Genomic DNA, 23,174 nt, shown 5'->3' on the forward strand with positions numbered 1-23,174 from the left:
ACACAGACACACAGCCGGACACACAGACACAGCCAGGCGCTGCCCGCACTCACCCCTTCCCCTCCGCCTTCCTCCCCCTCCGCCGCTTCCCGGCTGGCGGCGGAAGCCCCGGCCCGGCCCCGCCCCGGCACCGGAGGGAGGAGGCGGAGGCTGAGGGGGGAGCGGCGGGGCCTCAACGCGCAGCACCGGGACCGGGAGCGGCACATGGGGCCGGCACCGGGCACAGCCGGGACCCCACAGCACCGGGGGGGTCCCCGGGCAGTCCCCTCCGTCCCCCCGGTTCCCCCCCGAGCCTGCCCGGCCCCTCTCTGCCCGTCACACAGCCCCCAGGCGGCCACGTTCCGAGGGGCAGGGCAGCCGCTGCTGGCCTCTGAGCCCGCATCAAGCCCAGGTTCACCCTCCGGGCACAGCTCGCAGCCGGTGTTTGTTAAAGTTTTGGTCACCCTCACAAAATCGAGAGCTGCTGACAGAGGGGCACAGCAGGGCCGAGCACCGTCTGCCTCAACACGGAGCAGGGAGGCAGCTCCCGGAGGCTGGAGACTTAAAAATGAGGTGGCTGGATGCTAAAAGGGATAAAAAACCCAACCCTCTCCATTTAACATACAAGAAAAAATTAATCAAATTGGAACCAGCACTACAAACGATCACAAACTCCAACTGTGCAAAGCATCAGGTAAAATCTTTTCCAAAAGCATCACAAACAGGACAGCAGCTCAGCTCCCCACCTGCCGCGCTCATCGCATCACAACACACACGGGGCGAACGCCGGCCTGAATTGAAAACGATCGGTCAGCTTTATTTATTCCTACTAAAACAAAACCTGTTAAACAGTACGTAACTCTGTGTCTCTACAAACTCACAGCTATCTGCCAAACAATAAAAATTCAAAACTACAAAAGATGAGTTGTATTCAGTAAATATAAATGGGAAATTTAGGCTTTGTGTAGAATGTTTATCAGACTATTTACAGTGCAACACAGATCATTTGAGTTCAGATCTCGCCAGCTTCTCTCTCTTCTGATCTCTTGGAACGAGATTTGCCATTTGTGCTCTCGTGCCGCCTCTCAGAAGAGCTCTTCTCTTTTCTCTCTCTGTCTCGGGACTTCTCTCTTGAAGATCGATCTCTAGAAGATCTGAAGTACAAAGTAAACCATTGCTATAAGCTCCACAGATGAAATAATTTGAATAAAATATGCACAAAACATCAACATTTTTCCTAACAGGGCTATGACATAACACAAGTTTCTTACAAAAATGTGCCCAGGGACTGTAACATCAGGAGTAGTGTTGCCCAAATAGAAGCCCCGGTCCCTCTGCACACCTGAGTATTTCACATAAAGCTTGCAGTGCCCAGTGCACAGCACAGCCCCTGTTAGTCTCTCCTTAAGAGTAAGCCTTCCACAGCTGTTGCCACAGGGTCCCTCTGAGGTGTTCCCATTGTGCCTTGCTAGTTTACTAGGCTGTACTAAAGCACCAGCAATTTCTTCCTCACCTGTCATTCAGCACTGCTTGTGTCTTTTATAGAGTTTTTTTTGGGGTTACGCTTTAAGCTAGCAGACTTCTGCTCAACTGCTTTAAATACCAGCTGTATTCTTTGGATTCAAAGGCTTGCTCAGGCCTAGGCTTCTGTCACTCTGCATCTGACAAGCAGCCATCCCAAGCACCCTGAGTTCCAAGTCAGGATGATACCAATTTTTAATTTGGAGCACACAACAGGCAAATCTTTGCACAGCCTGCTGAAATGATAGCTACAGATTTTCAACAGTGCTTCATTGTGTCAGCCCACACAGCATTAAGCAGAGGCTTTCATACTAGAAACAATCCTAAAAGGCTCTTACCCTGTATGATTCATGCCAACTGTCAGAAATCTGCTTATCAACTAGGTGCTGGCCCTTAATTCTCTCTAGCAGCCCATACGCCTGTGGAACCAGGCAGAAGCTGTCAGAGACCCTGCACAGCCAGCAGGTTGTACTCTAGGACTCAGCACACAGGTCCTACTTTGTAGTCACAAGAAGAGGACCTGACAGGCATCTTACAGGTTCCAGCTTTCCATCGTGTTGGTTTTAAGGTTTGGAACTCTTGCACAATTACATTAAAACCTTACAGCCCTCTGTATCTTGAGCCACTTCATTTTCGTTACTTTAAATTGTGTCACTTAACTGGAAGACAAGAAACAACATGAGTGTTTGATTAAATTAACTCTTTTCCTGTCCCCACAACAGGCCATGCTCTCCATAGTTCTCTTACCCTCAGACCTCCAGATCGCGTGACAGGCTATTTCTTTATAGAACCAAGACTTCAGACCAGCAGAACCAGAATGTAGGCTTTGTTCACTCTGAGTGAAAACAGAAGCTACACCCTTTCCAGGGAATAACGCTTTCCTGTTTGTTCATTTTGCTTTGTTTTCTTAAACTGACACTGGTCTCTCCCCAGCTCAGTAACTCTGTGGAGGTATGTCAGCTAGCCAGTCCTCCTACAATCTCAATGGGCTGATTGAATGTGTTCAAGGTTTTCGAAGTAATCCCTTACCTGCTCTTTAGTAATAGTTATTACAGGGTCTTCCTCACTTCCTAATTGTCCAAACTTCTTTTCTTTATTTTTCATGTTCAAGACAGATTTAAAAAAGGACTTTAGTATCTCAGCCATTGGAGAATCAACAGTATTCACACACACACATACCCCCCACGTATTAACAGACTTTTTTTCATACCATTATTCCCCTCCCCTTCATCGGGTATTTTTAAAATATGTTCTTTTACCCCTTAGCTAAAGTGACACAAGGCACACAACAGTAGGTTTGTTTCTTGAATCGTACTTAAATGGCAGTGCCTAATCAGGTGAGACACTCCTTAAGCACTCCCCTATTAACTAAGGGCATTAAAATAAAGGCTAGATCCTAACTTCAGCGAGCACCTGGGGGTAAGCTTGCTTCTGGGTTTGGAAGGGCTGTAAGGAAACACATGGTTTCATTTCAATTTTCCTAATACTCCTACATACACATGCCTGCTTCAGCCTTCCTCCAGCACAGGGGGCGTGTTGCTGAGTTTCAGAAGAGGCTTAAAGCCCTTTCTCAGACTACAGGGTTTCTCCTCAGTGACAGAATGGTATAACTCCTCCTTCCAGCTGTTTTTCTCCCTCCCTCACCCAATGGAGATTTTTAAAAATCTCTCAACTAGCTTTTTTGTTACCCTAATAGAAGGCCTCCCCCAGTTCCCAAATCATACTCTTCCCTTCCCCATTCCAGCACTGAGAGCAAGACGCTGGGAAGCAGAAAGTAAACACAGAAATGTAATGTCAGAACTGCCTCTGCTACTTGGGTTTTACATGCCTGGGGAGGCTGAGTGAGCACCAGCATGACTATGAGCTGCTGCTTATGCAAGAAACCCAGCAATTTCTCAAGGCTCAGCACCACAGTTTGGGGAATGACAGTTTTATCTCTTAGACTCCACTCTCAAGCTGGGACCTTGCTGCAAAGGCACTGTGCCCATGTGAGGCCATCTACAGACTGCCACTGGGGAATACTGCTTTGGCCCAGGAGCTGGTACAGGGCACGTGCAGCTTCTAACTTGAGAAACCCGTCAGACTCCTGCTCACTCTAAGGATCAGAGGAGGCTCTCTGTGATGCCAGGGACTCCCCTTTGCAGAGAAGCACTCATGTGAGGAATACGTACTTGTGTTTTGAACTCCTGTCTCTGGACCCCCGCCGGTGACCTCGGCTGTGGCTGCGGGAACGGCTCCGGTGGCGCCTGTGCCGGTCTCGGGACCTGGAGCGAGACTTCCGCCGTTCACGGGAAGCCGACCTCGAGCGCCTCCGCCTCCTGTCCCGAGACCGTGATCTGAAGGGGACACAGACTGCCTCAGGCTCCAGAGATGGGCCAGTACAACCCCTCCGTACACCTGCACCCTCACACATTCCAGAGCAACACCGACCCCAAGCATCAGCAGCACAGATCACCCCCCAGGTGAACATACTCCTCCCTTCCTGGGCTCACGCTACAAACAAAACACCAGACGGTAAATTCGAGTTGATGGGGAGCTTATGAAAATCACTTGCACCACTAACATCAGCACGTGGTGATGCCCAGAGCACAGCCTACCAACTGCAATATTTTGTCTCACTTTGACTGAAGGAGGAGAAGGGAAGGCAAAATAAACCTCACATGAAATTACCACAACCTGTATGACAGCCTGCCAAAAGGAGCCCCCCTTGTGAAAGTACTGCACTTTCAAAATTGATTTGTTTCAATCTGCTCTAAAATCAAAATAAAGGATGCCAATGTATGTACGAAACAGGAGAGAAGATGACCTCCAGGTATGTGATCACTTATGGAATGCTGTCATACCATAAAGGCAAGCTCTTCACAGAGATGTTGGGGCTTTCATCTTGAATCTTTCTTTTAAAATTATTATTATTTTTTTTTATTATTATTTTTTTTTACATCTGAAGTAATATATATAATAGATACATTTCAGATACAAAAACTATCAAGGGGTATTAGACATTTATTGAAAAAGGTATTGAGTGTGTTCTTAGACTGGTATCATGGAGCACACAGCACCCTCTGTCCCACCTGGGCTAGCCAGCAGATGCTTTCTAGTCCAACAGGGACATGGGTTGCACAACGCTGCAGAAGTGCCCAAGCAGTAGCTCCTGTTTCTTTCAGGGAGCATAACAAAATGACTGTGGCACAGAATGAGCTCCATTTATAAGACCCATGAAAAAACACAGTAACTAGAAAAAGCACAAATAGGCATTTGGGAGAACTGCACTCACCTTCGACGATCTCTATTTCTTGATCCAGACCTAGAAAGGAGAGGAGAGTTAAGTGAGAGAAGGTACAGTTGCAGAACATTGCAGAAACACTAGTTTTTACAGGGCTTGTTTGTAGTTTCCCAACTTTTGACAGTCTGTAAATAACATTACAGTTCTTTCAACTCCTGCAACATCCTTGCTCAGCACCACTCAAGGGGCCACTCCGCCTGAAGGACAATGCTTTTCCTTTTTCTCCATGGCCACATTCGAAGCCAGCCTACCTCCAAACTTCACACAGACTGAACAGCCTCTTTCTGCTCTACTTGAAAAGCAGCCAGCCTCTGTTTAGTGACTTCGCCTTGAACCCTTAACTGCTCCCACTGCATACAGACTCACAGGGGATGCTCCAGCTACACAGCCACGGAGCTGTTTAGCAGCGTACAGGAGATGCAGATGAAAGTTACACACAAATAAAATTTAAAAAAAGAGAAAGAAGTATCTACTTTATTAATACATTTTAAAACCATACCTGGATAAGACAATATTAAAAGAATCAATATGCCCTGACATCCCTTCACAGTGAACACAAGAGTTCAATCGTGGTAGAAAGAAAAAACAGAAATTTAGAAAGGACTTCAGGTAAAAGGAGTGTAAACCAGGTAGAGCTGACCTTGGGAGTCAGGTGAATAAACCTTGCATGACAAGACCAGGCCACGCATGACAAGACCAGATGAAGGCAAAGCTGATAAACCAGGAGAGCAAGGCAATAGCTACACACCTACTTTCTCACGTAACAAGAAGTGACAGAGCCGCAGGACGCACTGGAGAGGCCTGGCAGGCAGTTGTATTTTTTGATGGTTGTTGTTACTCCAAGTTCTTCATGTTCTTCTCCTCCTGATCACTTTATTCTGAATCACTGGCGCACACATCCACACAAAGCTATTCCACATCCCCTGCAAGAAGCCTGGTCACCCTTCTGTGACTACGATCTGAGCAGGAGTGCACACAAACTCCTGATAATCACTCCATAACGCTAAGCTTTGGAAATTCAGGAAGCATCCAAAAAAGCTGCACTTTCCTTACCAGCCCGAATCAGTAGACATCAGGTCACAGCAGATGAATGCTGCCCAGCCAAGTCAAAAGCTGCGCTTTATTATTTTTTCTGTCCTGCATCACAGATGCTATGTGCTGAGTTTCATAACCTACATGTATGTTTTGCCTAACTTACTAAAAAGGAAATCCATTCAGCAACTCCATAGTCTTGTTTGCTGGTGTACTTGGCAAGCAAATACTGCTGTCTGCCCTTCCAAACATGCCAGCTCTCCAGAGAATTTCAGTCCTAAGGAATCACTGGGTAGCAGTCACCAGCAACACCAAACACAGAACACAGAACTTCTCTGCATTCACCACTAGGGGCAACAAAACCATTCACTCATTCCTACATGGAAAACAGTTTATTTGACAAATTAATAACATCTATAAGAGTTAAGAGTTTTTCAAACCCATCCACAGGCTTCCATAATGTGTCACAATGCCTAAAAGCCACCAAAGACTTCTCCAAGTCAAGTGGCATTCTTCCTCTTGCTGAATAACCCCCCTGAAGACGCTGCACATGAAGACAAAACAATAAAAGTTATGCAGGAAACATATTTTCTGTGGTTCCTTAAGTATCAAGTTCTGCTTAAGACAGGTAGTCTCTGAAGTTGCTAGAAGTCACTGATCAGTTTTTGTCAGAAAAACACCCCTGTAAGCATGGCATTGCACAGCACCCAGAAGAGCAGGTGCTTAGAAATCAAGAAATCTGGGCTCTAGTCCCAGTTGACATTAAGCATCCACTGGGAAAACTGTTTTCCTTCTTTGTGTCAAGTTCCCATTTTAGAGAGGAAAACAGTTTGACCTCCCCTATACATCATCCCTGGCTCCACCATCAAAACATGCTTTTTTTTGACATCTGAACAGAGGAGCACAGAGGTGCCTCCAGACAGAGAGAGGGAAAAGGCCTGCCACAGACTAACTGGTGCAAAATATAAAACCAGCAAGAAATCAGACACCAGGCCAACTCATCCCAATTCTTAACACTGTTATATTTATAGCATGAAATATTCAGAAACCCCTTATCAGATGCATCCATATGTGAGCTACCTATGCTGTGAACACAAGAGCCTCCTTAACTCCCAGGAGCTGAGATTTTGGGAATACACATGAAATACACACATGCTACAGAAAGGAGAAAGCAGAGATGAGAGGTTGGGGAGATGCAGACCAAGTTAGAGATCCAGAGTGCTCTTCCTGAAGGCAACCATTGGGTTGAACCAATTTCATGCAGAAACAAACTCCAGGAATACAAGAGACTATGGAGAGACACTCTCCAGGTTAGAGGGGTCCTTCTGCGAGCCAGAACAAGCCTACCACGAAACAGCTGCGTGGGAAGATGCTTCTTGTCTCATTGCCATCTTTGTCTCCAGAACACCAACACGCAGCAGTCCCATTCATCTGACTCTTGGGTTCAGCAGCCAGTTCCACATTCTGTAGCTCTCAAGTACAACTGCACTACTGACAACCTTGCACAGAGGCCAGAAAGCTGCAAGGCTCATCATAAAGGGCTGCAGTTCAGCAGAAAGCTGCAGCATGAACTAGCACTTCCTATGACACCAGGCAATCCCCAGTGAGAGAACCCAAATAAAATACTCAAATCAGGGAACGCATGACAATTTGGAGCTTACATCTTCATGCACGACAATTGCCAAGCCCCAGACCACAGAAAACCAAGGTCCTTCAGCTCTGGTACTTGTTTGCTAGCATTTCCAGAAACGTATACCCAGAGGGCAGCACTACCTGAGACACACTGCAGTTATGTAGCTCATATGCCTCAGAGGACGCCTGAAACACACGCCTCAGTTGACACTGAGGGTCAAAAAGAACCCTCCACATGCAGCAAGGTGTTTTTTTTTCAGATTCAAATATAAGACTGAGGAGAAACATGAGGTAACTGGCAAAAAGCTGTGACAAGAACAGCGCTCCTACTCAGCCACTTCCTCTGTGTGACCACCACCAATAAATAACCGCTGTCTTCATGCCAGGCTGTTTAACCGAGCTGTTTACGCACACGGAAGAATTAGTTCTTCCAGTTCAGCTGGCAAGAGGCAGAAGAACTTGTCATGAGAATAACAACGTGGTAGCCACTCCCAGGCTCCAGAATTACACGTGTATGAGCAGAAGGTGACACACACACAGCCACAACCGCCACAACCAGCCACTCCTTGGGATCCTTCTGAGCAGGACAGCCCAGAGACGTCCTGGAAAGCATCCTCCAAAGCTGTGCCAAACGTACCTCAGTGCTATTGTAGAAAAGTTTCTGAGTAAGTCAGGCAGCCTGCCACCTGGCTCATGGATACTAGCTCCACTCTGCTGTCATCTCCTAGCCTAGAAGCAAGAAGGACTACCCAGAGAACCTTTGCATGACAAGAGCCATCTGAGCAGACCTGGCACTCGTTCTAAGTTTTCCCACTTGGATGCAATAGATGAGGTCATTTCATCCAGACTCCCAGCCACAGGGACTAGACCAACGTAAGCCTGAAGACTGCACATCTTCTGAGCTTCTGTCTTTCAGATACACAGTGGGGGTTAAAATAATACACAATCACTTTAACGTGGGGATTCTGTGCGTTTGTTTTCATTCCAAATTGAACGCCAAGGTGTTCACGCAGCATCCAGCGCATGTCCAACAGTTGACCCAGCAGCACATGCTGCTTTCCTGCAATACTCAGATACAAGAAATTATTTCAGTAACTGTTTGTTTTATGAAGCTGGTTTCGACTTTCACCTACCGTCTGCCCATTCTCTCCTCTCGTTCTCTCTCTTCTCTCCGTCTCAAACGATCCTGGTTTCTCTTCTCTTGCTTTTCTGCCACCGTTTTCTAAAAAAAAGTTTACATCATATTTCAGCCATACGGTAACAGGATAGAGATCTACAGGGAGACTATTCACATAGTGAGACAGGGACCTGTTTCACAGTATTTTATGTGCTAGTCCAGATCTCCGTAAAGATTCTCATTTTCCTATGATGCACTAACCTGCATCAGCCCAAGAAATGCCACTCACAAATCTGCTGTGCTTGCGCTCTAAATGATGAGCCCACAGGCTTTGAGGCAAGGGTCTGTCTCACCACAATTATACACAACAGAAGAGTGCCCTGGTCTTGTGCCATGATCAATCAAGGCACTGACCTCAATATTCTGCTGAGTATGGCACAGGGATCACCGCTCTTACTCCAGCAGGCTAAAGGTTCCTGCCTGCAAGCAAGGCTAGTACCACCTGGCCATTACAAACCATTCCAGAAAACTGCTGATCAGCACTTCAGCTACCACAGACCTCCTTCCTTAACAGCACTACATGGAACTCCAGTTAAAGCGTTTCATTAAGAGGTCTCAGAGCGCTCTTCGATAGTCAGAAAACTCAGTGACAAATTTCAGCCAAACCAATGAGAAAGACCATGAGTACAGCCACGTGTAGTTGAGGAAGAAGTTACAGCAGCGGTCTAGTTTGACTAATTCTAAGGGTCCAACATTAGTTACCCAGAACAGACCGCACGATGAGGCTAGGCAAATCTCGATTTGAAGTTTCCAGGATTCAGAAATCAGAGATTTCTGGGCTTATACAAGGACTGAAAAGAATTCTATATGACCTTAATATAAATATTGAATAACCTCAGAACTGCAAGAAGGATTAAAACAGACAAGATTACCCGCAGCTGATCCAACTTCTCACGAATCTGAATGAAACCCAAGTGTAATTTGCCTCCAAAGTGGTCAGCAAGACGCCGGTCATTGTCATGGAGACCCAGATACGCCGAACAGACTTCACACACACGCAGCTTCTGCTGTTGGAAGCTGGATGCAGGCATTGAATTTCGGTATTCTTCCTGAAAGAAGGCAAAAACCAGGCAAATGTCAAGGAGTCCTTACACAACCTCAACCCTCCAGGGTAACCTCTGCAAAAACCAACACTGCTGCTTCCAGGGGTCATAAAAGCACCCTCAATATAAAGGAGGTGCCATACAAAACACTTTGCAAGCACAGCTGCCCTGCTGGTCTATCCCTGTAAGTGGGATAGAGTAGTGACTAAATCTTTCAGAGTGACCAGATCTTTCAGAGGAAGAACTGCCACCCCCTCCAAGTCATCTCTCTTCACCAGATAAAAGTTTCTAAAGAGCTTTTGTTTGTCTATCACACTACACCACCAACTACTTGCCAGCACATTGCTGGAACTGAAAGAGGAGGTGCTGGCAAAATAAGAGGTAGGACCTGCCCAGCTGTTTATCACACAGCTCAACCAGCTGTTACAATTCCCAGAACACCAACATACCTCTGCCTCTTTCTTTTTTGCTCGGACTTTTTCCACTTCCATCAGGATCTTTTGAGACTCATCAACATTTCCTTCAGCTCCCAGCTGCTCAGCTTTAGCTAGGAGTTTTCCAATGTCTTCATTCAGTTCATGTACTTTCTCTGCCTACAGAAAATAAGAATTTATTTTTTTTTTGGTAAGACAAAAAGCTTGCAAAAGATTGCAGGACAACTTTTCCTTTTTCTTTAAAGCAGAAAACCTGTTTAACATAAATAAGCCACTGCTGAAGATCATCATCAATCTCCAAAAGTCAAAGGAATCCCAACAAAAAGATGTTGGTAGGCTAAGTACAGGCAACACAGTTCTAGACAGGTAGTAAATGAAGTAACCATAGGTAGACAGGACATCATCAGTTCTGCTGCAAACAGTGGCACATTCATGGCTTATCGGACAGGAGAGAATCCACAAAACCAGCTTTGGAAATGTGTTTTGTACTGGCCTGGTGAAAGAAGTTCCCAATGAGGAAATTACATGAGCATCTGCTACATGAGAAGATAACAAGTCACGGGATAGATTTACTATCCTAAGCTGGTACACGAACACTGAATAGGGGACAGGAAACCTATATACCTTATAGATGCGCTAAAGCAACATCTTTTAGAGTTCATATTTTACCCTACTCTAGCCCTCGGAACCAGACACAAGAACAGCCAGAGCAGCATTTGAGGGTGATGGCTGGAATCCAGCCAGTCTTTGCGGAGCACAGCTTCCCACTATCAATGGTGTCAGGAGACAGCAGAGCACCAGTGCTCTTGCACAGCCTTTCAGAACAAGGGTTTAACGAGAGGATGATACCTTTGCAGACACTTCAGCACTGATCTCTTCCTGTGTCTCAGCCAGGCGTTTCTTAGCCAGTTCTGTTCTCCTATCACACTCGGCAATGAAGGATTCCAGGTGATCCATAGCCTGCACATTCAGAAAGAGAATTGTGAACCAAGATGCTCTCCATGTGTTAGCCAATTTGACAGCCAACAGCTAGCTGGTGCAATCTCCATACAGCGCACAAACAACTTCAAGAACAGTTGCCTTGAGAAAAAAAAATATAAAAAGCTTTGCAGAAAGTCAAAGAAAAAAAACCCTGCCCTAATGTCTGTCATCTGTCTGGAACCTGACACTGTTCCTTTACTCTGACATATAACAGAATTCACAAATAACTGCTGCTTTGTACTGCACCTTCCGTTACATGAGCAACGGGTGCAGAGATAAAAAGCACTGCATGAAATCGGAAGATGACTGCTCTTCCACTAGGCTCGTACCATCAGAGAAAGCTAAATCTGGCCAGAAGTGAAATCACAGAGCAGAAGGCTTTTAACATTAATTCTTCTTCTGGGACAGGCCATTAGGTTACAGTGACCTGGTACAGAGCAGCAGGTGTGGGATGCAAGGAATGCCATAAGAGCCTCCCAGGTAGCTGGACTAATGGGGTTGCCAGGGTCATAATTACGTTTACAATTTGATGTCGGCATCAAGCTGACATTTGGGAAGGGGCTGCACATTCTTGCCAGACAATATATCAAATAATAGGGTTAGCTGAAATACCCACCGACTTCTATTGTTCAACCAAATAACTCCAAAACCCACCCTCCATACTTACATCCAGCTCAAAAAACAGGTCTCTCTCTTTACTTGCAATCTCATAGTCTGCCCTCAATGCCAAGTCATGGATCTTTGTACACTCTCCCAGGTCCATTCGCTGTTGAAAAGAAAAAGGAAAATTAATGTGAGAATCCCCCCCCCCTTTATGGCAACAAGCAGCAGATGCTTAACTCTTGACAGGTGCACAATATCAAAGTAAAGTCTCTTCAGGAAGAAGAACTTCCTCTTAAACTGTCATAACAGAACCAGCCAGAAAAACCACATGCTTGCTAGAACCACTCTTCTAGGAGTTCCTAGGACAACATTAAAGCACCCCAAATATTTTAAGTCCAGTCCTACTCCTGCTGTAGGTCACAGCAGTCTTACAAATTGCTGGGAAGGAGCTGGGAAGGCACAGCATGCTGCAGCAGGAAATTCTTCAGCAGGCACCAACTCCAAACATCTCTGGTGCTTCAGAGCTACAGAACAGCAAAACACAAAGCTTCGTACCCTGAGATCAAAGCTCACATCTGTATCAGAAAGAACATCAGTAACGTAACGAAACATACCAAGGCACAGGACACAGATGGAATGCTCTGTCAAGAACAAATGCTCTAGGAGGAAATCCTTCACTCAGAGGGCGGTGGGGCACTCAATACCAGGCTGGACGAGGCTCTGGGCAACCTGATTTAGTGGGTGGAATCCCTGCCTATGGCAGGGGGTTGGAACTAGATGAGCTTTAAGGTCCCTTCCAACTCGAGCCATCCTGTGATTCTATGATTCTAAGAACAAAGGAATTTAAGGTAAAAAGGGGAACGGCTGCTAGAAAAGCAGAACTCCACGCTCACCTACAGCAGGCTCGTAATTCTACAGCTAACCCTTCCCACATGCAGCTGCAATTTTAAACCCCACCAGCTCAATGGAGCTAATTCCTACGCATAAGGCATGGGAATTAAGGAGCATCTCCTCTCCCAGAAAGCCCTGATTTGAATTCTGTTCTTCATCTCTACTGCAGTTAATGCAGTTTAAATTTACTGTGTTTCCCCAATCTGGTAGCTAACAGCCAAATAACTGAGTTTAATTATGCATACAGAACACAGAAACTGCATTTTTATGTTATCAATATGTAACAGAGAACATTCATCTTATTCTTAAAATAGAAAAAGAATAAGACATTTCTGAAAGCCAAAATAATAAAAGGCTGTGGCATGAGCCACAGCACGCTGTATAAATGGCAGGGTACAGGTGAGCTCGTGAAGGAACACTCAGACCAGTCATCCCTTTCTCTCCTAGTCCCAAGGAGCCCAAACCTAAACACGGCAACACTGAAGTCAGAATTGCAGAAGAAGCTAAATACGGCTGAACTGGGACCAATGCAGAATCCCAGCAAAACACCACAACCTAAAGCAGGAAGTGCCAGGGATATGCACGTGGAGCAATGCGTTCAGCCAGCAGCAGTGGAAGCGTTGAGAATTAAACAAGGTAACCAAAGCAAGCTCCACCGGGTAACGTTTGGGGTTTCAGCAGTTACCTGTGCTAGTAACTTCTTTTAAACAAAGAAAACAATTCAAAAGGACTTGTCACTATTTAGTCTTCCTCTCTTGGCTCAGATTTACCAGAAACAGGAGACTACAGATAGCAGGCTACAGACACTTTATCCAGGAATAGCCTTGTTGAGCTTTCTAGCAGTGGAAACGTAATGCCTACAAAAAACACACAACTGTTCTGGTATTTTCAGAGCTTAAAAGATTTCATCTTCAGGCAAGTCTTTTCAAGGAAGGCTGAAGAGCTACTGTAATTTTGCCACAAAATCTTCCTACAACATTAAAGCATGACGTGACCTAAATCTTTTAGTTGTATGGTCTGGTCATTCCACTGAAATCCCTTTCCAATACAGGGAGAAAGAGCAATCCTCCTTGGGATTGTCACAGATCACAATTATTCTTATCTGAACCCTTCTTGCAAGCTGAGCCACAGCCCCAATTCAGAGGAGCTCCAACCCAAAGCCTCAGAAGAGCCAATGTGTCCTTTATTCCTCTCACTCTGTTAAAAGGCAACAATTCTCTTAAACTCACTCTCTAGGGGAGAATTCACTGGCTTTATCAGCATGTGAACTTCAGGTCTTCCTCCAGATCCTTTGAGATATCCGGGTGCACGAAGATTCTTATGTGTATTGCTCACTTCAGGTAAAATCACTTGACCTGCTGTTTCAAAGAATACCCTTGTCCCATCAGGGAGGCGTCATCACACACTCAGCCTTTCCAGCAGCGTTTGTGACTTGTTCCAACCAATATCCATGGCTGGCTGGTGATACAGGTTCTTGAGACAGGAGAGCCTGAGTAAAGGCCTAACTCCCCATGCACACGCTGACCTAACACATTCAGGTGTCACTGACCATCAGTCCTGCTCACGTTTGCTGCACAATCCATGTACATCCTGAGGTATCTCTTACGAGCATCGCTAGTGAACCGTTAACTCACCAGGTCTGCTTCCACAAGGAATGTTCTTCAGAAGTAATCAGAGCTCTGGAGCTTTGCCCAGTTATAAAAAGGAAAGCACAGATCCCCATGAAACACCTCTGCAACCTACAGACTTCATCTTTCTTATCTCCCACTGAGGGACACGGAACTTCCCTGAATGCAATTTCCAAGTAATGTTCTCCCTGGACAGCCTTCAGACTCATCTGTCCACTCATTAGTGGAATGAGAAATTCAGCATTACCAGATGACACCATCCCCATGTGTGCTTCCACTGATGGATTAGGGCTCTTACGGCCAGGCACAGCCCACCTAAACAAAGCAAACACCAACGTGCCTCCTGCAGCTTTCAGAAAAGTCCAGAGCCTTACTTAAAGGCCGGACTCTTTCTCCTACTCTGCACCTGAAGGTCAGTGAGAGGTGCTTCATCACATTTCACTGATCATTGCTGCTGACCAGATTCAGTCGCCTGCTCAGCTCCAACCAGCTTCCCACTACCTGGAACTATCTGTACCTGAACGATGCAGCAGGAACAATGCCTTCGGGGAAACAATGCATCATAACCATTACAAGAAGGCTCAGAGCATCTGTTGGAAGTTTCCAAAAACATACAAGATCCTGACGTTTGCATTAACACACATCCAGAGAGAGAGACACCACTCCGTGCAGTTAATGCTGAGCCACCCACACATCTCCTCCATGAACGGAGCACTGTAAGATGTTCGTAAACCTGACTGGGTCCACGAGGAGAGCCTGCACAGTTCAGTTGTGTTTCATTCTGTGCTGGTAGTGCTGACAGCTAAATGTCAATCCCATTCCAGACATCACATGTTCTTTCAACAGTGACCTGTGGCACCAATATGTTTTCTTGCCCCCAAGAACCTGCTGTCAGCAGCACAGAGAGCTCCACAGCCCCTTCAAGGCCACCACAAGATCATTCGAGTGATCTACAAGATTGCTTGCACAGAAGTGGTCTTCCTTCTTGTCCCTGGGTGAGGTTTCTGATTGCAAGTTCCACAGCAAGAGTAAAGAGACAACTCACTGCACACATGTAACAGAAGCAGAAAACTTTTTGATGTGCTTACATATCCAGGAGATTCTCACAATGCACCTGAGCACCTTACGCTTCCCCTGTGCTTTGACACTGGCTCCAATCACTTCATTTGACCCCTTCGGCTCACCACCTACCTGCTTCCTGGAAGCACATCAGAAGAGGCGGAAGGCAGCATCTTCAAAAAGCTGTTGAAAAAATCCATCCCAACCCACCGTGACTTGCACAAAGGATGGAAACGGGCAGGAGGTGATTTAAGCAGCTCTACAATTCTGAAGCAGAGTGAGGTGATGTGGAGGCTGATGGAGCAGCCGCTGGAAAACACATCTGAGCTTCAAATTTCTGCCCTGCGTCCCTTACAATGGTTCAAAAATACAAAAATTTGTATTCAGCTCTTCCAGGCTTACTTTGCAGCAACAGCCACTTAAAAGCTGAAGTTTGCATGCTCAAAGCCAGGGCAGATGTTGCTAAAGCTCTTTCTGCTGGCACTACTGTAGTTTTGTGACCACAGTGTTACAATCCGAGGCAGAGCTACCTGCCAGCCCTGCCCTTTGTTGGTAACCCACTGTGTCAAACCCAGCTCTCAGAATGACAGAAGGAAGGGCTATAAATATTGACTGCATTAAAAAAAAAAAAATGTGTAAGTGGATGGACAACATGAAATGCCAGAGTAGTTAGTGCCAAACAGCAAGGATAAAGATGGATTTCCAATATCCACTCATCTCCATCCTGCAATCATGTAATCCAGCAACCACAGAAGACACGCACTGTCTTCTGAAAGTCAGACTGCACCTTCCATCCGGCACCTAATTGGATACTTACTCCACACAGTCTCTCTGTTACCACATCACCTTTTGCTCACACAGAGAATATTTGAGTTAAATCATTGAAAATTCGTCAGCTGCATCCCCAGAGGGCAACAGCTAAGGAAGCTGCCTCAAATGTTTTAAACCAGTCAGGCGGAGTGACACACCGCTCACACCAACTCTAAAGGCGAAGCTGGCCTGAGCTGTAACCTGCCATTAGCACATCAACCCATGATGATGAAAAAAGCTGAGGTTCCATCCAGAAAACATCACGTGGTTTAAACGAGGAGACTGAAAAGCTCAAGAATTGAGGGCTACTGCAGCTCGTGAGAAAAATCCAGCTAACCCAAAGAGGCAATGGAATGAAGAATGCACCCAAGACAATGTGCTGGCTCAACCAGGCTATGACGTGCCCTCCACAGGAGTTTCATACCCTAACTATCACAGGCTGTTAAAATAGAAGTAATCTTGCAACTTCACGTGAGATTGCAAGAGAAAAAGCATTTTGAGCAAATTCTGAGAACTCCTGACTTCAGTGGTTCCAAACACAGGTCACCAAAACTGAAAATAAAATTGCAGCTGTTCTAGGGCAAGGGAAGTCTGATGTTTCCTGGGCTGCATCTCCTAGAAGTTACCTAGGATGGCACAGAGGAGACCAGGAGAATTGTGCCAACCTCTGCCTTACCAGAATTCCTTATTACAGAGAAGGTACTTACTGTTCCTGCCAGGATATCATGAGGACAGCAATCCAGAAGGTGGCTCTTGCAGACACGATCGTCTGTAAACTTCACCCTTTGTCTGGTTTCATCTCCTGAAATTCATTTGTGGTTTTAAATAAGGAGACATTAGAATGCTGATAAGGTAACAAAGACGTTGGTATGATCATTTCACCTCAATATGCAGATTAAAACAGTTGTCGTTCCTGCTCCCCCAAATTACTTGAAAACGCTTATAGGGTAGCAGGATATTCTGGAAAACTTTTAAGTGGCAAAAAAAAATAAATACTATTTTAGCATTAATTCATCCAATACACCGTGTCAAACACAGTGTTGGCGAGCCAAGTAACGTCCAAAGCCTGTCATCCGTATAAAGAGACAGCACAGCCAGAAGAGAAAAAAGGAGACAGTCTGGCTTGCAGCCAGTGCTTTCCTTTTTTCACCCCCCTCCCTTTTTATTTTTTTACTGTGATGAAGGGGCAGGAGATACTGAAACCCATGCTATTGGAGGGTCACGAATCATAGAACAGTGCTGTGCTGGACAGTTTGTATAGGCAACTGCTACTTGCTAAGCTGATAATTAAGACAGCAGTCTGCTTGGTCTCAAAACCAAGTATGCAGTGTGTTTTCCAAGGCCGTGCAAAGCTGAATCTTGTAGGTCTTGGCCTGGAACGTGAAAAGTACTTCCCACCCGCCTCCCGCCCTCAGAAGACATTTTACTCAGGAGCCACTTATACAAGACAATATCAGAAAAAGCAAAAAAGAAAAAAGAAAAAGGAAACAAAGTTAGTCAATACACACTGCGAGCTCCAACATATACTATACCCATCTGCATTCTTCAAGACCTCAGCTGCAGAATTTTATGCCCACTGTTGAAAAGTTTTAAAGGAAAAGCTTTCTTGCCCACACCTGCAGTAAGGAAGTCAGGGGAACGATACATAAAAGTAAAGGCAACGTGGTAATGGTATGTGACAATTTTAAAGCTAAGCTGTGTATATGACACAGGTATGTGGAATACTAACGTATGAAAATAGTTTAGGATTTGCAAGCATCCAGGAATAATGTTGTGTCTACTCAAAATGTTTTTTTTTTGTTGTTTTTTTTTTTTTCTTTCTATGCTACACTTTTAAAGTTACTCGTGAAAAAAAGCAAACACTTTTCTTTTGTTATAACAGCTTTAAAAATTGGTTGTGACTCACGGCTCGATGAACATGAGGCTTTTCTGCAACTCCCTTGCAGATTGATGTAGGCAGGCAAAGATACACTGAACCTTTATAAATAAAATAGAGGGGCCACAATTGTTCAGTTTGTATGAAATAAAAGGATGGGAAGCAATTCAACAGCAACTCAACACGCAGAGAGAGAGAGAGAGAGCGAGCAGGGGCACTGGTTCGCTTAGGAAGCCAAGTGCCGAGTACCTCACAGCCCTGCACCGCGCCCAGCGGCTCTACGCGCTCGGCAGGCCGCAGACGGGACCCCGGGCTGCAGCGGGGCCTCCCCAGGGGCAGGCCCCGGAGCCAGGCGCAGGCCCCGGCCCCTCCGCTCCGCTCCGGGCTCGGGCCCGGGCTCGGTGCCCGCAGCGGGGGGGGGGCAGCGCCGGGCCGGGCCGCGGCGTCTCCTGCAGGCCCCGCCCGCCCCCACTCACCGTCCCGGGCCGTGCCCATCAGCTGGTCCAGCAGGGCCCGCATCTGCGCCTGGGCCGACATGGCGGCGGGGCCGGGCCGGGCCGCGGCGGGCGGGCGGCTCCGGCCTGGAGGAGGGCGGCGGCTCCGGGCTCCGGGCTGCGGCCTGGGCTCCGCGCTCCGGCCTCGGAGGCGGACGAGCGGCGGCGGCGGACGGGCGGCGGGCGCTGGGCGGAAGCGGCCCCTCCCGGCGCCGCGCGGGCTGACGGGAATTGTAGTCCGCGGGGCGGGGAGGGGAGGCGGGGGTGGCTCCCGCGGCAGGGCCGTGCTGGGCCGTGCCAGGCCGTGCTGGGCTGTGCCGTGCCAAAATGCTACAGGCAGTGCCATACCCAACTGTTACAGGCAGTGCCGCACTGAATGTTCCAGGTTATCCCACACCAAACTGTTCCACGCCATGCCACACCAAATGTTACAGGCAATCCCATACCGAGCTGTTCCAGGCTATCCCGTACTGCACTGTGCCAGGTTATCCCATACCGAACTGTACAGGCTGTGCCATACCAACTGTTAGAGGCTACCCTATACCAAAGTGTTCCACATCATGCCATACTGAATTGTTCCATGCAATCCCATATCAAACTGTGCCAGGCTATCCCATACCAAATTGTTCCAGGTAATCCCATACCACACTGTGCTAGCCTATCCTATACTGAACTGTTCCACACCATGCCATACCAAACTGTTCCAGGCTATCCCATACCAAACTATTCTGGGCTGTGCCATGCCAAACTGCTACAGGCAATCCCATACCAAACAGTTCCAGGCTATCCCATACTGGACTGTGCCAGGTTATCCCATACCAAACTATAAAGGCTGTGCCATACCGAACTGTTAAGAGGCTATCCCATACCAAAGCGTTCCACACCACGCCACACTGAACTGTTCCAGGTAATCCCATACCAAACTGTGCCAGGCTATCCCGTACCAAACTGTTCCACACTGTGCCATACCAAACGGTTCCAGGTTATCCCATACCAAACCATTCCACACTATCCCATACTGAACCGTTCCAGGCTATCCCATACCAAACCCTTCTGGGCTGTGCCAAGCTGTGCCAGGCCGCGCCAGGCAGGCAGCAGTGGCAGCGGGTGACGTCAGGCAGCAGATCGAAGGGTGCCCGGGGCTTATCAGCTCCCGCTGGCCCTGTTTGCCCAGCGGTGCCTGGGCAGAATGGCTGCGGGTCCCCCCGGGGCTGCCAGTGTGAGCGTTTGTAGAGGGGACAGCAGCACCATGGGGCCTGGCTGGTGGCAGTGGCAGTGCCACAGCTCAGTCCCTGCTGTCGGCCCCGGGGAAGGGGCACCTGGGGCTGCAGACAGTGGGGCCAGGTAGCACTGTCCCCAACGGTGCTGTGCCATGCAAGGGGCTGGGGGGCCCGTCTCAGTGCTGAGGGACAGCTCAGCCCCAGGGGGGCAGGGACAGTTCTGTGGGAGCAGACTGGGAGCCACCATCAGCCCCACAAACAGAGGGCACGGCAGTTCTGGAGCAGGGGCTGCCTGGCCCCAAGGCCAAAGTGCATCCACAACCCCACTGGGATCACCCCAGCAAGGGCTGCGGCAGGGTGCTGGGAGGCTGGGCTCTGTGTCAGGCTGCCAGCCATCCTGCGTGTATCCTCCCGTGTGGGTTGTCCCATGTGTCCCCATGTATCCCACGTGGGTTGTGCTGTGTCCCCTGACCATCCTGTGTCCCCATCCAGCCACCCAGGTTCCCCAGCTGTCCTTTGTCCCCTGTCCCCTGACTGTGCTCTGCGTCCCCCCAGATGGCCACACCAGAGCAGGTCCCAGTGCCAGAACAGAGATGGCACAGCTGGGCCACAGCCACCTCAAGCTGCTCTGTTGTCACCAGCTGGTCCTCTACCATGCTCACAGCCTGCCCGGACCAACACAGCCACGCAGGAGGCATGGGGCATCCCAGCACCCTGCCTGCGGTGAGGGTGCTGCCATCCTGGGTGCTGTCCCTGCCATGGGGCTGCCCCAGCTGCTTCCCACACGCACGTCCCCATCCCTGCATCCAGCACCAACTGACAAGGGCCACCCGCCTTGGGGCACCCAGCCCCACTGCTCCACCCCAAAGTGCCTCTCCCACCAGCCACACCACTGGGGCCATGTCCCGCCACCTCAAAATTCTCAAAAACCCACCCTGGGACTCATAGCTGAGCTCCACAACCATCTTGGGGTCTGCAGAGGAGCACGAGGTTGGAGACAGGGGGCCCGGAGCTGTGCAGGAGGCTGAGCAGCGCCCAGCACCGTGGGACCCCTGCAAAGGCTCCAGGCAGGAGGTTTGGCCCGTCACGGCCGCAGCGCCTGTTTGCACAGGCATGGCCCGATAAGCAGTGTGTTCTTCAGAAGATCCCTACTCCAGGAGTCAAAATAGCATGAAATTTAATTTTACGCCTATTTGACAAAGCTTGATTTCGCCTCCAATCAGCAGGGAGATAAGAGCCCTCGGTACAAGTGTGCAGGCAGTTTGGCAGCTGGGGCTGCCGATTTAATAGGTGAATCTACAGGAACAACACTTGAAAATCCCCTGGCTAGTGAACCATTAAGGTGAGCCCTGCCTTCCATCCCCGCGTCCCTCCCCGCGCCGCTCTCCCGTTGCTGGGTGCTAAAGCAAACCCCAGCTCTGTTTACCGAGTCTACTATTACAATACAGCTACCAAATATTTGCCAGCCGTCAGCTCGCTGCTCCGCTATAAATACTTCAGGCCCAGGTGGAGGGACAGCGAGGGGGAGCGGCGCGGGAGCCTATGCATGGCCGGGCAGCAGCACCAAGGTGAGTGCCGAGCTGAGCCGAGGCAGCGGAGGAGCTGTGGCCCCGGGCGATGCCCTCCTGCACCGGGGCAGTTCTCCAGCCTCGGGTGGCACCGGGGAGGCCCCACAGAGGGGACTGGCCCCATGGAGGGGACTGGAAGCCCCATGGAGGGGACAGGGTGCAGAGGGATGCACAGGAGCAGCAGCGATGTTGTCCCAGGCTTGGCCAGGAGGCATCAGGATTTGTCCCCAGAGGCACTGCTGCCCCCAAAGCCTCTCAGAGCCGGGTGATGGCACTCCCAGGCATGTGGCTGAGAATGCCCCACAGCGAGCCCGGGCTGGGGACCCCGGGGAACAGATCTGTGAACACAGAGGGGTCCTCGCGCAGCTCAGCAAGACCCAGCTGTGGTCAGAGACAGCCAGGGCGGTGCGGGGAGGTTTGCCCTGCCACAGGGAATCCTGCGGGACCATTGCATGGGCAGGGGGCTCAGCACCCCAGGTGTGCACCCCATGGTGGCAGGGTGCTGTGCCCAGGGCCTCATCCAGCTCCACACACAGCCCTGGGGTGACACCCTGCTGCCTCACACCTTTTGGGGGGATGTAAACCCTGCTCTCTGGCTTGGGGGGTGTCTGTGCTTCCCCACATCCTATGGACAGTGGGAACAACCCTGCTGCCATGCATCCCAGGGCTCAGGGGGATGTTTTCAGTTGCCCCCTGTCCCACGGATGGGGGGTACAGCCCTGCTGCCCCACCACCGCCCCACACAGCACCCCCCTGCTGCCACCTTGGGGCCAAACGCTGCTGTGGGGCACCGGGACGGGGACACCCCGGGGTGCTGCCACCCTCACCCCACTGTCCCTGCCCTGCAGGGTGAGTCCAGGCCCCGGGCTGCCCCTGCGCCCTGACATGGCCGCGGGCGTCATCCGGCCCCTGGCCGGGCTGCGGCTGCCCTCGCCCTTCCCACATGGCCTGCTGCTGCCCGCACGCCCCGAACCCGACTTCCCCGACCTCTCTGAGGAGGAGGAAGAGGATGACGAAGAGGAGGAGGAAGAGGAGGATGAAGAGGAGGCAGCAGAGGACAGCACCAGCTGCAGGGGGCTGGAGCTGGCCGGCCCAAACGCCGCTGAGGCCACCCTGAGGCTCCTCCGGTTTTCGGAGCTCATCAGCGGTGACATCCAGCGCTACTTCGGACGGCGGGGCCAGGAGGAGCCCAGTGGTGGCCGTGGCACACCCGAGGACTGCAGCTCACCCCGGTGCACCGCCCGCGAGCCGGGCACCGCCAGCCTGCCCCAGCCTGAGGCAGTGATGGCCCGGGGGGGCTCTGGGGCCACGCAGAGGCTGGGGCCGCTGGCCGAGCTCTTTGAGTACGGCGTGCACCGGTGCCTGCCGCCCCGGGCAGCCGGGGGCAAGACGCAGCGGCTGGAGAGGAAATACGGCCACATCACCCCCATGCACAGGAGGAAGCTGCCGCCTTCCTTCTGGAAGGAGCCGGGCCCCGGCCCCGCCAGCCTCCTTCACGCCGGCACCCCCGATTTCAGCGACCTCCTGGCCAACTGGACGGTGGAGCCGGGGCCAGAGCTGCCGGGTGCTGGGCGGGAGCTGCTTCCCGAGGCAGGCCGCCTGGGGCTGGAAGCTGAGCCCTTTGTGGGGCTCTGAGCCCACCAGAGGGGACCCTGGCCCCGCCACGTGCCACCCAGTTAATGATCAAACCACGGCCCCGCTGCCAGCGCTGGGGCAGCTGGAGCCGGGACGAGTGAATAAATGACTCCCGCTAGGCACGAGCGTGCACGGTGTCCTTCGCCACCCGCCGCTGCGACGGGGGCAGCCCTGCCGCTGGTGACAAAGGGCTCTGCGCCCCTCCAGGAGCAGCAGGAGGAGGGAAGCGGGATGGCTGGAGGAACCAGCAGCCCGTGTTTGCTCTGCGGGCCCGACTCCGTGGATCCCGTCCCCTTATCTCAGCTGTG

At 49.8% G+C, this 23,174-nt stretch overlaps 2 protein-coding genes across 3 annotated transcripts; one reads left to right on the forward strand and one right to left on the reverse strand.

Annotated features, from left to right (window-relative positions):
- Positions 1-771: 771 nt before the first annotated feature.
- Positions 772-18,516, reverse strand: LUC7L (LUC7 like). 2 transcript variants are annotated; one of them, XM_032197387.1, is made up of 11 exons: positions 18,426-18,513; positions 16,781-16,875; positions 11,750-11,848; positions 10,951-11,061; positions 10,117-10,260; positions 9,497-9,673; positions 8,581-8,669; positions 4,775-4,804; positions 3,672-3,836; positions 2,530-2,591; positions 1,073-1,133 (listed from the first exon to the last, which is right to left on the reverse strand). In XM_032197387.1, the coding sequence occupies exons 1-10, from the start codon at positions 18,484-18,486 to the stop codon at positions 2,564-2,566; spliced, it is 999 nt and encodes a 332-aa protein (XP_032053278.1). In that variant the 5' UTR covers positions 18,487-18,513; the 3' UTR covers positions 1,073-1,133; positions 2,530-2,563. The 2 variants fall into 2 exon arrangements, with proteins under 2 accessions (XP_032053279.1, XP_032053278.1); XM_032197388.1 differs by lacking the exon at positions 2,530-2,591 and having other exon boundaries at positions 772-1,133; positions 18,426-18,516.
- Positions 18,517-22,116: 3,600 nt separating this feature from the next.
- On the forward strand, positions 22,117-22,866 carry PERCC1 (proline and glutamate rich with coiled coil 1). Its single transcript, XM_032197768.1, has one exon. The coding sequence runs from the start codon at positions 22,117-22,119 to the stop codon at positions 22,864-22,866; it is 750 nt and encodes a 249-aa protein (XP_032053659.1).
- Positions 22,867-23,174: the final 308 nt, after the last annotated feature.

The sequence above is a fragment of the Aythya fuligula genome, chromosome 15 (genome assembly GCF_009819795.1).
Source record: "Aythya fuligula isolate bAytFul2 chromosome 15, bAytFul2.pri, whole genome shotgun sequence".
Classification (NCBI taxonomy): domain Eukaryota; kingdom Metazoa; phylum Chordata; class Aves; order Anseriformes; family Anatidae; genus Aythya; species Aythya fuligula.

Bases quoted from the DNA above. Each gene is read 5' to 3' on its own strand.
- LUC7L (XM_032197388.1), bottom strand. From the start codon at position 18,486: ATGTCGGCCCAGGCGCAGATGCGGGCCCTGCTGGACCAGCTGATGGGC. The intron at 11,849-16,780 runs GTAAGTACCTTC...TCTTTTCAACAG, and splicing joins ATGATATCCTGGCAGGAACA to CGAATGGACCTGGGAGAGTG. The intron at 4,805-8,580 runs GTAGGTGAAAGT...TCTCCTTTCTAG, and splicing joins GAGGAGAGAATGGGCAGACG to GTCTGGATCAAGAAATAGAG.
- PERCC1 (XM_032197768.1), top strand. From the start codon at position 22,117: ATGGCCGCGGGCGTCATCCGGCCCCTGGCCGGGCTGCGGCTGCCCTCG.